The sequence below is a fragment of the Arvicanthis niloticus genome, chromosome 13, assembly GCF_011762505.2.
Source record: "Arvicanthis niloticus isolate mArvNil1 chromosome 13, mArvNil1.pat.X, whole genome shotgun sequence".
NCBI classification, from domain to species: domain Eukaryota; kingdom Metazoa; phylum Chordata; class Mammalia; order Rodentia; family Muridae; genus Arvicanthis; species Arvicanthis niloticus.
The window spans coordinates 72,352,530-72,374,809 of NC_047670.1; the positions used below are offsets into that span (position 1 = coordinate 72,352,530).

Sequence of the window (22,280 nt, forward strand, 5' to 3'; positions counted from 1 at the left end):
ACTCTCAACAATTTGTAGCTAATTAAAAAGACAAGAACCTGGTCAAATATTGCTACATTTAAGAACATGAGGATCTAGAGTGATCGCAAATATAATTTTGTCAGTATTTAGGTTCAATCAAAATTAAAGAGAAAAACTGTCTGAAGAGGCAGTGTTAACAACTAACAAAGGTATAGAGGACTTAAGCCCTAAGGAACATGATCCTGAGGAACACTCTGTAACAAACACTGGTACATGCAGCAAAACAATTATGTACTTATGTTTACAGGGATAAGTGAAGTCAAACAGAAACCTCTTCATGTTAGTTCACATTGGTTTTAATATTAAATCTAAAAAACAGTTTTTTAGAGCTTTGTGCAGTTTGAAACTACACATAAGGGACTATGGCTGTGCATAACAATGCCACAGATTAAAAATAGAAAACAATAAATATGAGAAAGAACTTGTGAACTGAAAGAAAACAAAAAATACAAACTTTAAGTTACAAAGATTTTATGTGTCAAATTATATAATGTGTATGAAGATATAGAGAGATAAAAAATTACAAGAGGCCAAAGAGAATGGAGTTAAGTAATATTTGGTTTTTAATCAAGGGGATTTAAGCCTAATTTTCTATATAACTGTTTATTATAAAGCAATCATTTAAAACACAATGGAATGATTTTATCCAATGGTAAACTAGCATATGAAATAACAAGCAAATACAGCATGATTCAAATGGAAAAATTAATGATTTGATTTTATTAATTACATAATCATCTTTTTTGTAGATTATGAACTATCATATCAGATTTCTTTGTAACCAAAAGGCCTTGTCAATAATGACTAAAAGTTACTTTCTCAGTTCTTTTACCATTGAAATTATTGACTCATAGTATGCAGAGGTCACTGTCCATCCTGAGGGGAAGTCTAGTGACCAGGGTATAGTACCGCTCACCTAATAAACACTTAAATATAACATAAGTCTAAAATAACATCATACTAACGTCTTTTTAGGGGAGGCGATCTCATCTTGGTGACAAAGAATCCTGAGGAAGCCAAATAATAATGATTATTATGTGCATATTTATCATAAGCTTATCCTTACAAAAAAGTCTCATGAAGGCAGGCTCTACAGTATTCCTTTTACTCCCATATTTGTAGCAAAATAAGATTTTAAGTAATCTGAGTGAGAAGACCTGGAAGGTCCTGTAGTCTTCCTGAGTCATAATGCTCAGAGACAAATGGACAGATTCTTAGTTTTCCAAGTCACAGGCAGAATACTGCCAGAAGTCTACACCACAGGAAGGGGTCAGATAAGGAGGCCAGCCAGCCAGGGGAGGAGTCACTTGGAAATGCTAACTTCTTCACGAATTACAGGTTGAATAGCAAAGTCCTTGAATACACAAGCATATGGCTGTGGCAGGCGCTCTACAGAAACGTGTAGCTAATACTTCCTGCCCTGAAGGAGAAACAGTCTTAGGCAGAAATAATTTTCAGGTTTAACTGTTTCAGGAACAGAAATAAGTTAGCTGTGTGGTTTAAATCAATACAAAACAAATATCCTTTGTATTACATGCACATAGCAAAACAGAAACAAAACCAAAGCAAAGCTATATTATTTTCTATCATGGAATCGTAGACAAGGAGAACAGAATTCAGAACAACTCTTCCCCTCAAGGATTAGTATTTGGCTGACATTAAATCCAAACTATTATAGTGACTGAATACACACCCATAAACACCTTATTAAAATGATGTTTTAATGGGAAAATGTCATGTTACTTTTAACAATGCTTTCAACTTTTTTTGACAGTCTGAGGAGGAACCCCAGGGCTGTGAGCACAAGAGCTAAGTGCTCTAGCGCTGAGCCATGTTCCAATACCTGATGTTCTCACTTTTAGAGATGGTAAACACAAACTATCTGCTACGAGGAGATGCGAGGGCATGCAATGACTGAGTACAAGTAACGAGCCATACCTGAGTGATGATCTGGGTTATAGGCTGCCCTTCTCGTAGAACACGTGAAAGCTCCGTCTAAAGGCCCTTGCCTGAAAGACAACATCTAAAAACAGAAGGTTGTTTTCTTAAGTCATATTTTTGACAATTAAAGAGAATAAGTTTACATTAAGAAAAATATCACTAAACAAAACTATGATAAACTTTGCAACTCAATATAATATGTATTTATCTGTTATATTATAAATAAGGTGCATCAGGCTGGAGAGATGGCTTAGTGGTTAAGGCCACTGGCTGCTCTGCCAGAAGTCCTGAGTTCAATTCCCAGCAACCACATGGTGGCTCACAACCATCTGTACTGGGATCCAACAGCCTCTTCTGGTGTGTCTGAAGACAACTATAGTGTACTCATATATAATATAAATAAATAAATCTTAAAAATAAAATAAAAAATAAATAAGCTGCATACTAACAAGAAAAAAACAATTTGAGGAATTACTTGGCTTTAAGGGGACAGTTGGAAAATAATGATGTGCTTTACACTGTAAAGGATGCCCAATGGATGGTCTATCTGCGTTTACTACATTCTATCAGACAATGAGTTATAAGAGGTCTTGTTTCTGCTTCTGAGTACTTCAGAGTAATTATCGTGGGGAGTGGTGGTGCAGTCTTAGTCCAAGTGCAAGCTGTAAGCATTTCTGTGACACCTCATGACAGTGGGTGACGAGTGTCTGAACTGCTACAACAAATCCTCTCACTCAAACTACTAATGGTTTTCCTACTAAGAGTACTTTCTTTGCTTTAATTTTAAAAATTAATGTATTATTGCCCACCCATGGCATAAGCAAGGAGGTCAGAGGACAACTTGAAGGAGTTAGTTCTTTCTTTCCACCATGTGGGTCTCAGAGATCAAACCAAGGCCATCATGTTTGGCAGAAAGTCTTTATCAGTATATAAGTCAGCAAGGGATGCTTTTAACATATGGCTTTTGTTTCAGCAGTAGATGCTCAGATTCTGCATCATCCCCAGCTCTCAAGCAATGCCAATACTGTGCCGCATTCGGAGCCTTTACCAATTATATCACAGGAAGCTCAGAATGGCTGTACATTCACTCCTGTCCCCAAAGCTATGCTTAATACTAAGCTATGCTTAGTTTAAAAGAACAGAGATCTATCTGTATGCCAACAGTATAACATTCAGTGTAATAATGAAGACCTTCCTAATATTATTCTTGCTGGGCAGTGGCAACATATGTGTTTAATGTCAGCACTCAGTAAGCAGTGCCAGGTGGTTCTCTGAATTCAAGAACAGTCTGGTCTACAGAGCTAGTTCTAGGACAGCCAGGGCTACACAGAGAAACCCTGACTTGAAAAGCAAAAAAATATATTCTTAATTCATATATCATGTGTCTTAGGGTTTTACTGCTGTGAACAGACATCATGACCAAGGTAAGTCTTATGAAGGATAACATATATTTGGAGCTGGCTTACAGGTTCAGAGGTTCAGTCCATTATCACCAAGGTGGGAGCATCTAGGCAGGCATAGTGCAGGAGGAACTGAGAGTTCTAGGTCTTGATCTGAAGGCTGCTAGTGAAAGACTGACTTCAGGCAACTAGGGCCTTAAAGCCCACACCCACAGTGACACACCTACTCTAACAGAGCCACACCTTCTATAGTGCCACTCCCTGAGGCGAGCAGATACAAACCACCACATTCCACTCCCTGTCCCCCACAGGCTTGATCAAACATATGAATCTATGAAGGCCATAACTAAGCATAGCATAATACAAAATACATTTAGTCCAACTTCCAAAGTCCTCATAGTCTATAGCAGTCTCAACAATGTTAAAAGTCCAAAGTTCAGGGTCTCTTCTGAGAGTTATCCAATGACTTAACTTTATTCCCCAAAGCAAGACAGGATACCAGTTGGGTGAACTCTGCAACTCCATGTCTAGTGTCAAAGCAGTCTTTAGATCTCCAACTCCTTTTCCATCTTTGTTGACTGTAACAAACTTCTTTCTCCTGGACTGGTTCCCCTTCCTGTTAACAGCTTTCCTCAGTAGATAACCCCACAGCTCTGGCATCTCAAATATCTTGGGGTCTCCAAGGCAACTTCAGTGCCACAGCTTCTTGTTTCAATGTCTGGAATCCACATATAATCTTCTGGGCTTCTCCAGAGGGTTGACATCACTTCTCCTGCTCTGTCCTCTGTAGCAATCTAAGCTTAGGTTGATTTACTCCACTGCCATTGATGTTCTTGGTGATCATCCCATGGTACTGGCATCTCCAATACACCGGGGTCTTCTACTGCAAATAGGCTTCACCAATAGCTTCTCATGGGCTCTCTTCATGGTGCCAAGCCTCAACTCCTTTGCATGACCCCTTCAGTCCTGGGCCATCAACTGCAACTGATGCTACACTTTCACTAATGGCCTTCCATGGCCTCCCACAGTGCCAAGTCTCAGCTGTTCCTCATGACCTCTTCATACCTTCAAAACCAGTACCACTGGGTGACTCTTATACATTACCAAGTACAGTGGCAGCACGAAGTGCAACCGTGGCTATCTCTGGAACACAGCTTCCTTGGGCTTTTAGGAAACACTTCCCAGAAGATTTTGCCTCAGTGATGCTGGTCTCTAAATCACTAATTTCTTAGCTCCAGCTAACCAGCATCAATTGTACCAGTAATCCCTTCTATTCTGGACTCTAAAGCCAGAACCAGCTGAGTTCTGCTGCTTGCTGGAACTGGAACATGCCCCCCTTCTTCTATTACATTATCACCAGCTTTCTGTTCTCCACCTCCTTCAGTGCCTAAGCTTGCTGTCCTGGAACATGCTTCATAGACTGACTTTGAACTCAGAGATCTGCATGCCTGAATCCTAAACACTGGGATTAAAGGTGTGGTCCACCAGGGCTAGATTTAAGTTTTTCTTCACCTAGAACTTGCTCTAGTCTAGGTGGGCTTGAACTCAGAGAACCACTTGCCTTTGCCTCCTGGGATTAAAGGCTTGTACTACCATGCCTGGACCTGAATTTATCTTGCCCCAAGGCCACTACTCCCTTAATTCAATTTAATCTTTGAAGGAAGAATTCAGCTCCATTCCATTTCCTGGTGTCCTTTTAATACTCAAACTATATATTTTGTATTTTCCTTTCTCAGCTTGCTACGCTTGTTTACAATGCTCTTCATGAGACTTAACCAGAGAACAAAGTCTATGATGGGCATTCCTGAGACTTCCTTTGTCAGTACAATTAATCTGAGTGCTTCACCTTAGCCTCAGGCAGATTCTTTGGACTATGGCAAAAAGCAGCCACACTCCTCACCAAGACATCACAAAAACAGTCTCTTGGCCACATAGTAAAGTTCTTCTGCACTGAAAGCTCTTGGGCCAGCAGGCCACACAGTTCACATGACTCTGAGCACCACGGTCCTCCACATTCCTATTAGGTTGGCCCATTAAGCCCCACTTAAAGCATTCCATGGCTTTCCAAATCCAAAGTCCCCAAATCCACATTCTTCCAAATAGAAGCATAGTCAGGCTTATCACAGCAATACCCCAGTTCCTGGTAGCAATTTCTGTCTTAGGGTTTTACTGCTGTGAACAGACAACTATGACCAAGGTCAGTCTTATAAAGGACAACATATATTTGGGGCAGGTTCAGAGGTTCAGTTTATTATCATCCAGGTGGGAGCATGGCAGCATCCAGGCAGGCATGGTGCAGGAGGAGCTGAGAGTTCTACATCTTCATCTGAAGGCTGCTAGTGGACGACTGACTTCCAGGCACCTAGGGTCTTAAAGCCCACACCCACAGTGACACACTGACTCCAACAGGGCCATATCTCCTAATGGTGCCAGTGCATGGGCTGAGCATATACAAACCATCACATCATGTTTTGCTTTAACTTTCTTAATTCAAGCAGAAATCCAACACTAAAATTATTAATTGTAAAAATTTCACATGTTTGAAGTTTTTAGTGTGGTATTCAAACTGTACCAGGTAAATATTTATAATGAGGAAAACAATTAGTTACTTAAAGGACAAGAATGATTCTAACCTGCTGGTCAGAAATCGAAAGCTGGTCCTCTGGAAAGCTCGACTGTGGCAGTAAGTGGGTTCTGAAGGTGGAGCTGTGGTTCACTAAGGTCACCTCCCCAGCCTCCATCTTCACCCCGTCAGCTGTGTCATCTAGGGGAAGAGTCAGATTAGAGCAAGATACAGTTTTTCAACAACACTTTCCTATGAGACAATCTTTTCACATAAACAATTATTCTCAAAGAGGAATTATACAGACATATTAAAATCACTCCTTCATAGCATGTGAAGACACTGATCCATTTAGAATTGACTGAGATCATCTAACAAGCAGCTCAAAACCTATATAAGAATAAAAAAACCAACCTGATTTATAGTTTGTTTTTAAAATAATGAAATTTCCCCCAACGAGAACTTTAATATTTAATATTTTTTTTAAAAAAGAATGTTGAGTAAAAAGGCATGCTCTAGAAGAGGCAGCTACGGGAAAAGCAAAGGTAGAATTCTGGTCATTTGACCCATGAGTTTGGAATTTGCACAGACAACATGGAAGCCTGTTACTTAAAGAAGGGAAGGAGAGGATTATACCACCATGCAGAAACACGATTCACTTTGGTTTATTTTCTATCTTAACACAAAAAAAAGGGGCTTTAAAGTTTAACCCAGGAGTTGGGGAGATGGCTCAATGGGTAGGAGTGCTTGTTGTACAAGGTGTAGAACCTGTCTGCATCCCTAGCACCCACATAAAAGACTGGACCTGGCTGTGTTTGCCTGTAACCCCAGCATTGCGGGGTAGAAACAGGCAGATCCTGGGAGCTTGCTGAGCAGACTGCTAACCTGGCAAAAACAGTAAGCTTTCAAGTGTCAGTCTTAAAGAAATAAGGTAGACAGGATATTCACAATCTTCTTTGGGCCTGTACACATGTTCTCACAGGCAAGCAACAGGCCTTGCACATACATGTGTATGCACCCTCTCCCCAAATACCAACAATTATTTAAAAACAAAACAAAAAAAACCTTAATTCATTGGATGTTTTTTCTGTAAAACTGTAAGAAATTTGTATTGCTCTTAGAGCCCTTTCAGTGACTATACTACCACGGCAAACTCTTACTTTAGGAACAGTTTACCAGAAATGCAGAGTTAAGAGAACTCAAGGGCCTTACACTTATGACAGCATTGAGAAAAGGAGAAGACAGGAGGAGAAGAGGGAGAGAGTGCAACACGGTGGTGGGGTAAGGATGTAAACAGCAGAGCAAAGGCTGACAGCAACTGAAAAGAACCATGGACAGCACAGTCTTCCTGTTTAGCCATACAATTTACTCCTAAACTGGCTGCTATTCCTGTCTCTACACTGTTCCTTTACAGATACAAAAAAACTGTGAATCAAACAGTGGGAAATGTTCCAATTGCAAAGTTTTATTATCACTAGCTACAGAAACAAAATATTACCTTACTCAAATTATTGATCCTCCAGGAGGCAGTGCAACACAGTACTGAAGAACAGAGAGCTGAACTCTGCTGCAAAGAGTTTATGACTCCAGCAGGCTTCCTAACCTGTATCTTACTTTTCTTGTTGGTACAATATTGTGGGTTGTGTATATTTTGTACATACTATGAGATATTCTTATAAGAAGTCTGAAACAATGAAATGAATATATATATAAAACATATATATATATTATATTCAGTACTTAGAACAGATACATAATAAGCAAAACAAGTACTGCCAGTGTGCATTCGTTTTTTTTTTTTTTTAATACAATGAATAAGAAAATGATCTTAAATAATTTTGCAAATAAGGTATTAACCAAAGTAAAATAATACTGAATATACAGAAATATTTTATTGGGACAAAGATCTTATAATATTATTTCTATGTACAAAGACACAAACAGAACAAATACTGGGCATGCATTCTTTCTCTCCACCTAACTGTGTAAAAGGATAGAGTGACTAATTTAGTCTTACCCATTTCAGGTCTTTTCACATCACTGACTTTAGTAAAGACACAAAATCCTATAAAAGAAGACACAAAACATAAATATTACACAGTGGAGCCATCTAGTTCAAGTATTCTATAACAGGGACTTGCACAGAAGTGATGTTTATGTCCTTAGTGGGGGAAATGGTGAAGGCTACTGACTTGTTGAGAAAGAGTTAAAAAATCAAACTGGCCTGAGGTACTGCCAAACACTGCTGCAAACTATACTGGACTCAATGACAGCTACAGGTAACCCAGAGAATGACAGATCATCAAAGCAAGAATCAAGTAGAGTGAGCCAACCCCCAGGAGACAGAATCAAGTGTGCATCAATCACAGTGACTGCGATGAAATCACAGCTAGAAATTCTCCCCAATCCACCGAGTTTTCTATTACCTCATCCTAAATCATTTTTCTAAGACAGTGACCCTAAGATTTCTCTTCCATAAACTTTATACAGTCGACAAAATCCCACAAATTTATTAAGAATAAACCAAGGAACACTCTCAGTTGTACAAAGCACTCCTCCACCCAACATTACTCAACAACCTGCTGGAAAAGGCCTAGAATACAGTTCCCTTGCATAGCACGTACAAAATCTTTTATTCAATCAATCCTTAGTGCCAAAGCAGGCAACCAAACCAAATTAAACCTGCTTAAACACAGGTTTTATCAATTTATGTGCACAGAAGCTCCCCTCATGTAGGATATACGTTCCAAGGCTTCCAGTACATGTCTGAAACTACCAATGATGCTGAATTATACACACATGCACATTTCCTATACATACATACACACATACATATAAATATGTATATGCATATATATGTATGGATATGTATGGATATGTATGTATGTATATATGTGTGTGTGTGTATGAAAGTCTAATTCATAAATTAGAACAAGAGATTAACAACAGTAGTAAAACAGAATGTCTTAGTTAGGGTCTTACTGCTGTGAACAGACATCATGACCAAGGCAACTCTTATAATAAAGGACAACATTTAATTGGGACTGGCTTACAGGTTCAGAGTTCAGTCCATTATCATCAAGGTGGGAGCCTGGGAGTATCCAGTCAGGCATGGTGTAGGTGGAGCTGAGAATTCTACATCTTCATCTGAAGGTTACTAGCAGAATACTGACTTCCAAGCAGCTAGGATGAGGATCTTAAAGCCCATGCCCACAGTGACACACCTACTTGAAAAGGCCATACCTACTCCAACAGAGCCACACCTTCTATAGTGCCACTCCCTGAGGCGAGCAGATACAAACCACCACATTCCACTCCCTGTCCCCCACAGGCTTGATCAAACATATGAATCTATGAAGGCCATAACTAAGCATAGCATAATACAAAATACATTTAGTCCAACTTCCAAAGTCCTCATAGTCTATAGCAGTCTCAACAATGTTAAAAGTCCAAAGTTCAGGGTCTCTTCTGATGACCAATGACTTAATCATCCAATGACTTAACTTTATTCCCCAAAGCAAGACAGGAAACCAGCTGGGTGAACTCTGCAACTCCATGTCTAGTGTCAAAGCAGTCTTTAGATCTCCAACTCCTTTTCCATCTTTGTTGACTGTAACAAACTTCTTTCTCCTGGACTGGTTCCCCTTCCTGTTAACAGCTTTCCTCAGTAGATAGCCCATGGCTCAGACATCTCGAACATCTTGGGGTCTCCAAGGCAACTTCAATGTTACAGCTTCTGTTTCAATGAATGTGATCTTGAGCTCCTCCAAAGGGCTGGCATCACTTCTGCAGCTCTTCCCGCTGTAGTACTCAGGTTGATCTACTCCAGTACCGCTGCTTTTCTTGGTGATCATTCCATGGTACTGGCATCTCCAAAACACTGCTGTCTTCCGCTCTAACTCTCAACTCTTTTGCATGACCCTTTCAGTCCTGGGTAGTCAACTACAACTGAGGCTTCATTTGCACGAATGGCCTTCCATGGACTCTCACAGTATCAAGCCACAGCTGCTCTTCATGACCCCTTCATGCCTCCAAAACCAATACCACCTTGGTGACTCTTACACAGTACCAAGTGCAGCTGCAGCATGAGGTGCAACCTTGGCTATCTCTGGAACACAGCTTCTTTGTGTTCTCAGAAAACACTTCCCAGATTTCACCTCAGTAATGCTGGTCTCTTCTTAGTCACCACTAATTTTTTAGCTCCAGCTAACCAACTGATTGTACCAGTAATCCTTTCTATTCTGGATTCTAAGGCCAGAGCCACATGGCCGAAGCTGCCGAGTTCTGCTGCTTGCAGGAGCTGGAACATGATGCCCCCCCCACCCCTTGTTGGATTACATTATCACAAAATTTCTGTTTTCCAACTCCTTCATTGTCTAAACTTGGCTGTTCTGGATCTTACTCTGTAGGTTGACCTTGAACTCAGAGATCTGCATGCCTGTCTCCTGGGATTAAAAAGTGTGTGCCTAGAATTTTTCATTTACTTTCTAAACAAACTTGACAGTAACTGAAACTGCAGCAAGTGAACTTGCAGATACTGAATTTCTCCAGAAAAGGGTTGGGAGTAGTTAAAACTCTAACTGCTCAGAACCACTTAATCAGCAGAACCATGGACATCCGCTTTTATTGACCTCATCAAATCCACAACCATTCTGAATCCCCAAAGTATTCAAGAAGACTATGTGATGCCAATAGGCATCCTTAATGATCACAAGAACAAGAATGAGAAGGCAGGCTGCTCGAGTGAGCAGAGTAACCAGGCTTGCCAGGAAGGATCCCCAAAAGGTTTAAGCCTTAGATTTAGGGTCAAACATTTCTAAGCTTGTATCTAGAATTTCTCCAAGCTATTCTTCCCCTTTCTTCCCTAATGGGGTAGAATTTTTTTTTTTTTTTTGACTTCTTTATGTGTATGAGTATTTTGACCAAATGGGTGTCTGTGCACCATGTGCATCTGCCTAATGCTTGTGAAGGTTAAAAGAGGGCCTTAGAGCCCCTGGAACTGAAGTTATGGATGCCTGTGAGCTGCCGTGAGGAAGGGAGTGAACCTGGGTCTTCTGGACTAGCAGCACAGCTTTAACCACCGAGCTGCTCCTCCCTGAGCATTAGGGTAGAATTCTTTAGGGTCCAGATTAAGGTGGAAAAAAATCCAATCAACCAAAGTCACTTTCTAATTGTGAGTAGTCCATTCTGCATACATTTTTAAAAAGAAAAATGTCAATTAAAAACTCTAGTATCCACAACTTGGGAGACAGGAAAATTCCAAGTTTGAGGCCACTTGGATTATACAGCAAGACACTCAGAAAGAAAAAAAAATCTGCTACCCAGAATAATCCCAGTTAATTTCTTTTTCATTTTAGAGACGTGGAAGGAGAAAACAAGCTAGAAATTCAATAATTCAAAATGTTAACTGACTTGCAAAAATCACACCGATGGGGGCAAAAGAAAGGACCCAAGAATCCCTCAGCAACTGCACACTCAAACTTAGCACAGCTTCCCGTCCCTCAAACATCTTCATTCAAAGGTTCACCTGGGCAACTGAAAAATAACCTTTCCAACTAGCTTTGAGTAATCTATCCTGGCTCATATATGTAAATAATCAAAGCTCCATATTTATATCTTTGTACAAATACATCTTGCTTCTTTGGTGTGCTTTTTTATCAATTATGTTGGAAGAAGAGATTTTAAAAACAACAAAATCAGGATTCTAAATGAGTCCCAAATAAGGAGTCTTCGATGTCATCAAACTTGAGCACGGATGACAGTTTTATCTTTTTAAGAAAAAGATATATTTATTTATTTTATGTAAGTACACTGTAGCTGTCTTCAGAAAGACCAGAAGAGGGCATCAGATCCCATTACACATGATTGTGAGCCACCATGTGGTTGCTGGGAATTGAACTCAGGACCTCTGGAACAGCAGTCAGTGCTCTTAACCACTGAGCCAACTCTCTAGCCTGACAGTGCATCTTAAGATAATTTTTCTTGCTGGGTGATGATGGAGTCACACATCTTTAATCCCAGCATGTGGGAAGCAAAGGTAAGTGAATCTCTTGTGAGTTTGAGGTCAGCCTGGTCTACAGAGTTTCAGGATAACCAAGGTTACACAGAGAAACCCTGTCTCAAAAAAAAATTATATATATATATATATTTCTAATAATTCATCCCTAGTATTCATTCATGTAATTTACAGAATGTAATTAAGCAGCTACTTATTAATGTGAATCAAGTTAGCAGCTGAACACCAAGTGAAAGGAAAATCTGGGGGAGATGGAAATCGCCTGCAACAGAATACCAAGTACTAAATCATTTGTAAGTCTGTATACCTTGGAAGAGATCACTGAAAAAATTAATGTTTACAGCACTAATGAAGTTACTAGAAAATATACCCCTGAATCCAGAACTAAGATGTGGAAGCAAACATGTCTGTAACCCTACTCTGAGTTTTGGAAAACAATTACACCTATGACACAGTTTATACTTCCTCTGTTCAGGTCCCCACCATAGTATTTTCATGTGTACTCTCTCCCCCAGTTAAATTAGCACCTTAAGCACCATAGTATTCTACACCTTAGAACAGCAGCTAACTTCACACACACACACACACACACACACAAAGTGTGGGGTTCTGGGATTGAAATACAAGGAAGCTCTGACCTTTGCCCTTTAGAAGTTTTCAGGCGAAGAAGCCAGATCTAGTCACACAGACAGCAAAACTAGTATGACTGGTAGGGGGAAGAGAAGTCAGTGGAAGAAAAAAATTACATCACCTTAGCCACAAGTGGTAGAACCTGTTTGTATACTCATCCACTCCTTCTCCAGACTTAATTCATTAGATGAATGATAGGTACCCACGTTTGCAGGCTGGGTAATTAACTGAAACCAGGGAATTAAGCTCTTTAAAAGGGACTGGGAGACAGGCGGTCTAACTGGAAGGTTCAGGTTATTATTGCAGATGTCACTGTAACCTCAAAGGCAGTAATCCACATTTCAGCAAGAGTCCTGAATACAAATGATCTTTATGAAGAATACTTATACATGGTCTACTTCATCCAGAGTTTCCTATTACAATGAAAACCCTACATCAAATAGTTGATAGACTATAAAAGGACTATACAAATTTTTACAAGAATCACCACCACTCCAAATACAATAAGTATGTCACATGAACTAAGAAATTTTAACAAGTGTGACTTAAAAGTGATAAAGAAGCAAGTTATTGCCAACAAGATAACAGAAAAACTGTAGAGGTACTGATAAAACAGAAATCACCAAGCTCAAGACAAGGGAAACCCAGCACATAGCCAGAAAGATCACGTTAGGGTATACGAAGAAAAAGTTTAAGGCAATTACCAAGAGGCGATGAGCCAGGTAAGAAAACTGTGGCAGTTAAGGGGATTTTCATAACCTGTGCAGAAGGGTCCAGACGTTTCTCTCTGGTGGTGGCTCTAGCGATATCACATCCCAGGGAAATACCACAGGATAAAAGAGTTGGAGAATTGTTTACGTGGGACACAGTAGTCGAGAAGTAGCATTCAGGTTTCAAAGAAGAAGACAGGTGAAGCAGGTGGGAGCGAAAGCTTAACTTCCTCGTTGAAAACAGCTCTCCCTCCAGAGGACCCTGCTCTGGCGGGAAACTCCCGGAATCCCAACCGGCCTTTTCTCTTTGGAAAAGTAGAGTTGGACGCAGAGAAGGCCCTGCTGTGACCGCAGGGAGGTGGCCTTTCCGGGGGTCAGGAGACAGAGGCCTGAAAGGGCGGCCTCAGTAAGCCCAACTACCAGACCCGGGCCAGGCAGCAGCCACCGGACAGCAGGGGGGAATGGAGGTGGTCCCAAGGGGCGGGGTGGAAGAAAGGGCACGGTCCCCACCGCGGTCCTCTCTTCCGCTCAGCCCAGCGGAGGCCAGCGGGCCCGGTCCGACACAGCCTCCCGGCCCAGTCTCCCTCCATCCTCACCCCTCCCCCAGTTTCCCGCCGCCACTCACCGAACCGGAACCGGCTGCTAGGCAAAAGGGTTTCCGGCCGGGCGCGGACCGCAAAGCCCGGGAACCTCCGGGAACCGGAACCGTCTTTACAGTACCGGAAGACCGTTTGGCGGGCGCGGAGGAGGAAAAGGGGTGGGGCAAGAGGTCAAAGAGCGAGCTACGGGCTCGTGGAACGCCTGCGCGAGGTGGCGAGGCCTGAGAAGAGGAGGGAGCGTTTGACTCTAATCTCAATCTCCCTGTCACCCAGTCAGACTGGGGTTTTTCTCTTCGTCGCGCTTGGAGTACTGTTAGTGCGCCCGCCGTCCTTTCGTTTTTTCTGTCCCTCGGCTCCTTGACCCGCTGTCTTCTGGTTCCGTTCGTTGACTGGTTTTTGGCTTACACGCAGGTTTCCATGGCAGCTGTTCGCCATGGCCCTAGATGTTTGGAAACCTGCGCCTTCCCTGACAAATGAGGATTTGAGATTTAAATTGATTTCTAACTATATCTTCTGGAAATTAGTGTGCATCTTGTCCTGCTTGATTGATCGCAAGAAGTGGGGTTAGGGGAAAGAGCAGAGACTAAGAAAAACTTTAGGAAACTCTAACAACATGTGGGACCTTATATAACTGGAATAATTTAAAACAGTGATCTCTAATGGGGTTCATCGGAGGTCTTAAACATATAGTCAATGCCAGACTTTTTAAGACAGAATAATGGAGGAAAAATTAGCTTGCTCATTCAAATTATTTACCGCGCTTCTTAATTTAGTATGCCTCTAGCCCGGACCCTATTTAGAAGCTTTGGGAAAGTGCGTCAGAATAGTATTCTAGATCCAGTTGACTGCCTGTCTTAATGCAGTCTTGAAGTAGGGAAAGCTTCTGGAATCTACCAGCTTTTTCCATATTCTAAGCATAAGGAGGTAAACTCGTTTGTTCAGGGGATCCTGACTTTGTTATGTATATAAAAGATTATTCATATCATAACCTTATATGTTAATATTTTTATATGGCCAAGTCCTAAAACCTAGTATACCTAGACCATGTCGACCTTTGACACTTTAAATAGTCTATGGATCTATTTATTTGGATTAAACTTTATTTATTTCTAGGAAATAGCCATGCATAAAGACGAATTTCACCTGAGATTTTTCATGTGCGTGCTTGAGTCTCGACGAGTAGTCAGGACTACTCAGAGAACAGGTACCATTGATTATGTTATAATGACAAGGGATGAGTTCTCTCAGAGCTATACAGGATGAAGGCTTCTGGCATAATTATAGACTTAGGGATCAACAGACTTGTTTATAGTTGGAAAAATATTTGTCACCAAGTTGTGTGTTTTCTTTGTACAAGTATAAGGGAGATGCTATCCTTGTCCCAGACAAATAAGTAAGACTTGGGAGCTGAGAACAGGAAATATGGAACATAGGATCAGTGTTGATTTCTATTTAATTTACAGATTATTCTAATCTACCTGGGCTCACTTGTGGGAGTCCTGGTTGTTACTCAGTGGGCACCCCAAACATTTAACATTAGGTTCAGGACCTAAAGAAAACTTCCCTCTTCTCTTTTCTAACTGGTAGTGATGTGTTCTGCTTTGCCTATGTTATTGCTAAAGGAATAGAATCTTTTGGAGGTAGTAAACTAGTTATTGAAAACAATCACTGCTTCTCTTCATCTTTTTCACTGTATTTATTCTAAAGAAGTTTCGAATAGCTTAGCCTCTTAGGGAAAGTAAAAGGGTAAGGAGCACCCCCTCCTTGGTTCCCACTCTGAAGGTGACATGAGTTATTGTCTCGCTTCCCAGCGGGGGAAGCTTCAACTTCCAACATGATCACACCGAAGCTACAGTCAGAGGCAGATCCCTTGAAGAAACTAGAAAGTTTGGATGATGCAGACATCGAGGGACACATTCTTGAAACTGGTGAGGCATGTGAGTAAATAGTGGGGGTCGGCGGGGAAAGCAGCGTCAAAGAGCAAAAGGTTTGTTCACAGCATTCTGATCATGGTAGGCCAAGGTTTACACATGAGACACAAGGGAGAAAATGTGTATGGGGAAAGGGAGAGAGGGGGAGAGAGAAAGAGGCTGTAGGGGAAGAATAGTTCTTTTTGTGAACAATACTTAATTTTTTTCTGTTGCTGTAACAAAATACCCAATGCAGAGTAATGTATAGAATGAAATTTTATTCACAGTTTAGGAAACTGGAAGCCCAAGAATAGGCAGCTCCTTTTGTCTGGCCTCTGCTTAGGAGTCCCTTGGTTAAGCCACATAACAGCAAGAATATAAGCAAGAAGGAGGGATCACATGGTGAAACAGCAAGCCAGATGTCAGGGAGGAGCCAGTCTATTTCATAACAGCCTTCTTTAACAACAACTAACTGGGGTCCACAGGACCTCATTAACCCCTGCCTAGGAGGACATTACCTCCCACTAGACCCCACGCTCAAGGTCTCACCTGTTCCCAACATTACTGCCCTGAATGCCATGCTTTCAACACAAGAAATTTTGAGAGATACACTCACATGGTTTCTAAGCCATAGCCATGCTAACTCACTCGCCTCCCTTGTTACTCTAAGCTATTTTAGTCTGGCTTCTGTATTGTTAGTAAACCTTATATAGAAAAATGCAAAACTCCCACCAATGGATTAAATTAAGGTATTATTATGTTACAATTTTATTCCAAAGACTAGAAAATTTACCCTGGGAAAAATTTAATAACAGGTTCCTCTTGTGTAATTTAATAATGATTCAACTCACCAATACTTTAAATTAAACCTTAGAAACACACCTGTATGTCTCTTCTCAACTTAAATGCATCTGTGTTGGAGCCAGTTCACTGACAATACTTCCATAGTTTCCACTGTGTGCCAGTGACATATTAGAAATAATACATTATAATCATATTGTTTTATAATTTGGTGAGAGACAAAATGCTCTTATCAAATAGCTTAAGGGAAGAAAGGTTAATTCTGCTCACAGCTTCAGGCATTTTAGTCCGTTCTGCTGGGGAGCCTGTGTGGAGAGAGCAACTCACATCCTGAAGGTTGAGAGGGAAGCCTGTGCTTCTGAACTCCCTCTGGCTCTCCCCCCTCTTACTCTACTCTGGATTCCAGCCCATTTGATGGTGCCAGCAACACATAGGACAAGCTTCCTCTTCTTAGTTAACACTCTCTGTAGGTTCCCTCATAGATATATGCAGAGGTTTTACCAATTGCCTGTTTATATACCTGTAGGGACGATATTTAGAAAATGGTGCCTGGACCAGCTTGTTCCTGGGCAGCCACCCTGTTCCCGTTGCTCCTCAGCTCTGACCAGGGCTACAGCTAGCTAAATGCACAGGTCCTGGCACCCATGAGACACCAGCATGGGGGATGGCTCTGCCAATCCCCTATGCTGCATCCAAAAAGCTTGGCTGAACCCCAGACAATATTTGCCATCCTCACAGTACCAGGTAGAAATGAGACTCTTACTTAAAGCTTAATGATTATATAAAGGATTTATGTATTTAGAAATGCTCAATCAACAAGATGCCCACACAATTAGAGTTGTTACCCAATATCTAGCCTTTTGATAGAAGTTGCTACCCAGGACAGCTTTCAACCCATCTGTGGTTTTCCATGGCTGCTAGCTTCCTGCTTCTCCTCCTCTTCCTCTATTTCTCCCCTCCTCTTCCTCTTTCTCTCCCCTCCCCTTCCTCTCTTTCTCTCCCAGCTCCACCTCCTCTTCTACTGCCTAATCACTGAGCTCCACTGCAAATACAATGTAGCAGAATAAGTGTCCTGCTACATATACCCAATCCAATCAACCTGCCGGTCAAGAGCTTTTAAATTGTATTTTCAAATTAGAATGCAAAATAATGCATTTCATCATGACATTTCTGCTCATCAAGACTGACTCCTGCAGTATATGTATATATGTATGTGTAAGTTTGTAGACAGATAGATATACATATGACATCATTATGTTAATAGTTCAACTTCCGTGTATTTGCCAAAGGAATTCAGAGCTAAAAATTTTTCCTTGGGAAGTTCAAAATTGGAGTCTAGAGAGATGGCTCATCAGCTAAGAGCACTGGCTGCTTTTCCAAAGGATCCGGTTTGATTCCCAGCATCCACAGTCCACATGGTAGCTCACAACAGTCTGTAATTGTGGTCATCTAGAGATCTTGTGCCCTCTCCTGGCCTCCATGTGCAGTGCATCCACATGATGCACACATACGCAAAGGCAAAACACCCATACACATAAAACTAAATTACAATTTTAAATAGAAGTTAACAATTGCATTAACTACTCCTGGACCAATACAATAGATGACAATATTTATGCATACCTTTTGAGAACATGCTTTCTGACCTCATTGTATTAGACTCAATAAGAGATGAGAAAATGGTTTCCCTATTCCTCAGGAGCCTCCGTTCAAGGAGAAGCAGTCTATGAGATGGCATATAAGTTGAGAGATTGGTGATGCTGTCTCACCATGTGGAATTTCTAAAGATCTCATAGAGATGTGGGGATGAGTGGTGCCAGGTGAGGCTCAGGCTCTCAGGATAGGTCTCACTTGGAGGCAAGGCCATTATCCCACATGAGCTCAAACCTCATGCTCAAATCTCATAACTAATGAGAAAATAGTTTGTACATTAACTTATTTAAATACTTGGGCCACCCATTTGGCCACTGTGGGTGTTCCTTTTATCTGGTGCAGAGTTAGCAGCTGGCACCAAGGAGCAGCCCAGCCGGCAGGCCGTTCTACCATTGAGTATGTTCAGGTTGTCTCTTAGCTGCCCTTGTCTTTGCCACTCTCCCTTCTCATTGCTCTATACCTTGTACTCACCTCAGACTCCCTTTGCCCTGATGAACCTGCTTCTGTGTCTGTACTCTCCATTATCCCAGGGACAGAATTATGATATTCAGCGTCTGCATTTGAACCTCAAGTAAGAGCCACTCCTAATCTTTTCAGCTTTCCTCCAAGAGAAAGGAAATCAAGGATCTTCCAGCCTCAGCAGGGCTGCCACGCTTTCTTTCATGATTGCTGCCATCTTCCATTTTATTCTTTCTTCTGTCTGTCTGTCTGTCTGTCTGTCTATCTATCTATCTATCTATCGTCCGTTTTATTTATTTTTCTCTTCCTACCAAGAAAGTTTGTTGACATTACAATTCATAACAGTAGCAAAAGTACAGTTATGAAGTAGCAGCAAAAATAATTTTATGGTTGGGGTCAGCATAACACAAGGAGCTGTATTAAAGGGTCACACAGGATTCAGCATTGGAAATAGAAGTAAACAAAACACGCATCTCCTTCATGAAGTTTTAGTCTTGTGGCAAAGCAGTTATCAAACAAGGTTATAAAATAGAATAGTTTGAGTCCAGAGAAGGAAAACAACACACAAACAGCATGTCAGACAGGGCACTAGACTCTGGAAGGATAGAGGGAGGACTGCATTAGCCGGGCAGTGGAGAAATAAGGTTACATTCTGGTTTCCCTTTCCAGCCCTGTGCCCAAACTGACGACTCTGAGACTTGTTAGTTATTATTAAATGCCTAGGCCACCAGCTTTGTCTCATTCCCTGAGTAGCTAGTAACTTCTTTAACTCATTCAAACTATTCTATGTCTACCACTTGGTAGTAACCTCTCTTCAGTCCTAGCCTGCTTCTTTCTAGCCTCCTCAGCAGCTCCCTCAGGCCACTCATCTGCTCGTTTACATCTGTCTGTAGTCTCCTCTCGGGGCTCTTGACTCTCTCTTTTATACACTCACTATTTCCCAGAATCCCCTCTCTTCCTGCCAGTGTCCCTCCCACCTCCTATTTCCTGCCTCAGCTCATTGGCCATCGGCTTTTTTATTGACAAATGATGCTTATAAGAGATTCTACAAGGCAGAGCAGAGAAAATCATTTTCCAGAAAGAACAGGTGGCTCTGATCTGGGAGGAGATTGCTCATTGGAAAGGTAGTGTGATCCAGTAAGACCCGCCTGAGTGCTGGGGAGACTGTATTATGAGAACAAGACCACACAGTACTGTCTCAATTCTGAAAATACTTCTTCATTATGGGAAATCAACAGTGACAGGATCATATTAAAAGCAAGAGCAAAACCCAAAACATCTAACCACAAATCATTTTCTTCACAGATACAAGGTTGGTGCAGTGTTGTTTTATGATAGATATCAAACCCAGGACATTGAGCATGTGAGGCAAGCTCTTCCACTGATCTACATCCCCAGCCCTCAGATTTGCTTTTTAAAGTGATCTTTTAATCTCCTGGGTAGAAGATAGGTTAGAACAGCGGTTTTCAACCTGTGGATATCAGCTCCTTTAGGGGGTGGGGGTCAAAGGGCTTTTTACAGGGGTCACATCAGATATTTACATTACAATTCATAACAGTAACAAAAGTACAGTTGTAAAGTAGCATTAAAAATAATGTATGGGCCGGGCAGTGGTGGTGCACGCCTTTAATCCCAGCACTTGGGAGGCAGAGGCAGGCGGATTTCTGAGTTCAAGGCCAGCCTGGTCTACAGAGTGAATTCCAGGACAGCCAGGGCTATACAGAGAAACCCTGTCTCGAAAAACCAAAATAAATAAATAAATAAATAAATAAATAAATAAATAAATAAATAAATAAAGGATGGTTGGGGGTCATATGAGGAACTGTATTAAGGGGTCACAGCATTAGGAAGGTTGAGAAGCAATGGTCTAGAGAGAAGCAAAAGTAGGGTCATTGTCTCAGGTGCTGCCTCTGCCTTGCTTTGCTCTTTGCATACAAGGTATCAAGGAGAAGTGATGTCATCAAATGATATAAAGGAAGCCAGGGCCATGAACACAGAAATGTTCACCAACCCTGGCTTACGATCCTGCTGCCGCCTCTGCATTTCTGAAGAGAAAACACTCAGAGACACGCGTCCCAGTGTGTGCCAGTCCTTGTTCCATGTTCAATTGCATACGGAGGAGCTGCGCTCCAGTCTCCCAGTATGTGTTGGCTTCACACTCGGTAGAGGAGCAGCCACAGCTGCTGTTTTTTCTAGCTCTTTGCCCATCGGTGTACACGATGATGAGGCTGGTGTGTGTGTGTGTAGGTTTCTGAAATACAGAAACTCAGCCACCCACAGAAGTGGGTCACATAGGCCTCTCTTCCTGCCCTTAAGTCCTGCTCCCCAAGCTTTTGTAAAGAATGGCAGTTAATATTCCAAACTAGCCAGAGTGCTGCTAAATATGCCACAGTGCAGAGGAGTCCTCACAACAGAGTCACAGACCTGGAAGTGTCAGCCTTGCTATGATTGACAATAATCTCACTGTCTCCTGGCTCTTTCCTACAGTATTGAGATGGTTATGAGCAGTCACACTAGGAGACATTTCTTTATACATGTTTCAAAGGTGATGCAGTTCTTTCGGGAGGTGTGAGTGACACTGTCGCTCCTTCCAGTGTGAGAGAATGTCACCACAGTTCTCTCACTCACTCATGTGACAATTCTCACCGGAAGAGAAATACCAAGAACACAAGAGTGCAGTTTTCAATGTTTCATCATAAAAACTGCCCCCAGCTCATGAATGTGTAGTCTTTATTCTTAAGATGGTGCTTCTGTAAATAACAAGCGATCTTCATCATCAAAGAATACATAGCACTTTTCTTATAGCTTAATTCTTGCTGTATCTCCATTTCCTTCTGGATAACTTCCTTCCCCAGTGGGATATCGAGCATTGTGTGATGTACTGTGTGACACCCGGTAAATAATTCGAAAACATGGTGATGTCTTTTTTGTTTTGTTTTGTTTTGTTTTGAGACAGGGTCTCACTACATAGTCTTGACTGGCTTACAATTCACTATGTAGACCAGGCTGGCCTTGAACTCATAGCAATCCACCTGCCTCTGCCTCCCAAATGCTCAGATGAAAGGCGTGCACATGCCTAGCCTTGTATGTCTTCTTCATCATACAAATCTTGTGGTTTATTTGTGGCCTCATAAAGTCTCATACAGGCTTCTTCCAATTGTGGTTTATTTGCCATAACACAGGCAGGTACGGCTGAGAGCACTCTCATGGATCCCCTCCATGCTGCCTTCTTTGTCCTCACTATTCTGACCTTGCAAGAAGAGTTCGGTATCTGTTGTTAAAAGCTCCATCTTATGACCATGAGAATGAGTTTACACTCCACAGAGGGCACTGCAGAGGCATCACCTGGCTTCCCCTGTGGCCTTTTTGTGCATGTAGGTATGACCCCTACATTATTTGTTTATTTGTCTAATCAATCTTTGGACTTCCTATTACATGAGGGGAAAAGTGATTATTTGTTTAGGTGGCAAGAAACACAAAACCAAAAGCCAAGATAGCCTAATGTAGGACAGAGCTACCTCCAGGACAAAAGATTCTAGGCAGCTTTGTGGGCCAGGCTTTGGTCCAGCAGACCCAA

General features: G+C 41.6%; 2 protein-coding genes across 7 annotated transcripts in view; one reads left to right on the top strand and one right to left on the bottom strand.

Annotated features, from left to right (window-relative positions):
- The window catches only part of Senp1 (SUMO specific peptidase 1), a 58,997-nt gene extending 44,959 nt beyond the window's left edge, over window positions 1-14,038 (bottom strand). Inside the window, exons 1-5 of one of the 5 annotated variants that reach the window (XM_076911996.1) lie at window positions 13,907-14,038; window positions 7,943-7,990; window positions 5,996-6,126; window positions 1,960-2,044; window positions 987-1,028 (exon numbers count right to left, since the gene is read on the bottom strand). In XM_076911996.1, coding sequence (XP_076768111.1) covers window positions 987-1,028; window positions 1,960-2,044; window positions 5,996-6,126; window positions 7,943-7,946 — 262 coding nt within the window. In that variant the 5' untranslated portion in view covers window positions 7,947-7,990; window positions 13,907-14,038. The other 4 variants (XM_076911997.1, XM_076911995.1, XM_076911998.1 and 1 more) reach the window with 4 other exon arrangements.
- Window positions 14,039-14,085: 47 nt separating this feature from the next.
- Window positions 14,086-22,280, top strand: part of Pfkm (phosphofructokinase, muscle) — a 39,891-nt gene continuing 31,696 nt past the window's right edge. Inside the window, exons 1-3 of one of the 2 annotated variants that reach the window (XM_076911991.1) lie at window positions 14,086-14,192; window positions 14,994-15,084; window positions 15,692-15,808. In XM_076911991.1, the coding sequence (XP_076768106.1) occupies window positions 15,003-15,084; window positions 15,692-15,808 (199 nt within the window). In that variant the 5' untranslated portion in view covers window positions 14,086-14,192; window positions 14,994-15,002. Of the gene's footprint in view, window positions 14,805-14,993; window positions 15,085-15,691; window positions 15,809-22,280 lie in introns of both variants that reach the window. The other variant, XM_076911992.1, reaches the window with a different exon arrangement.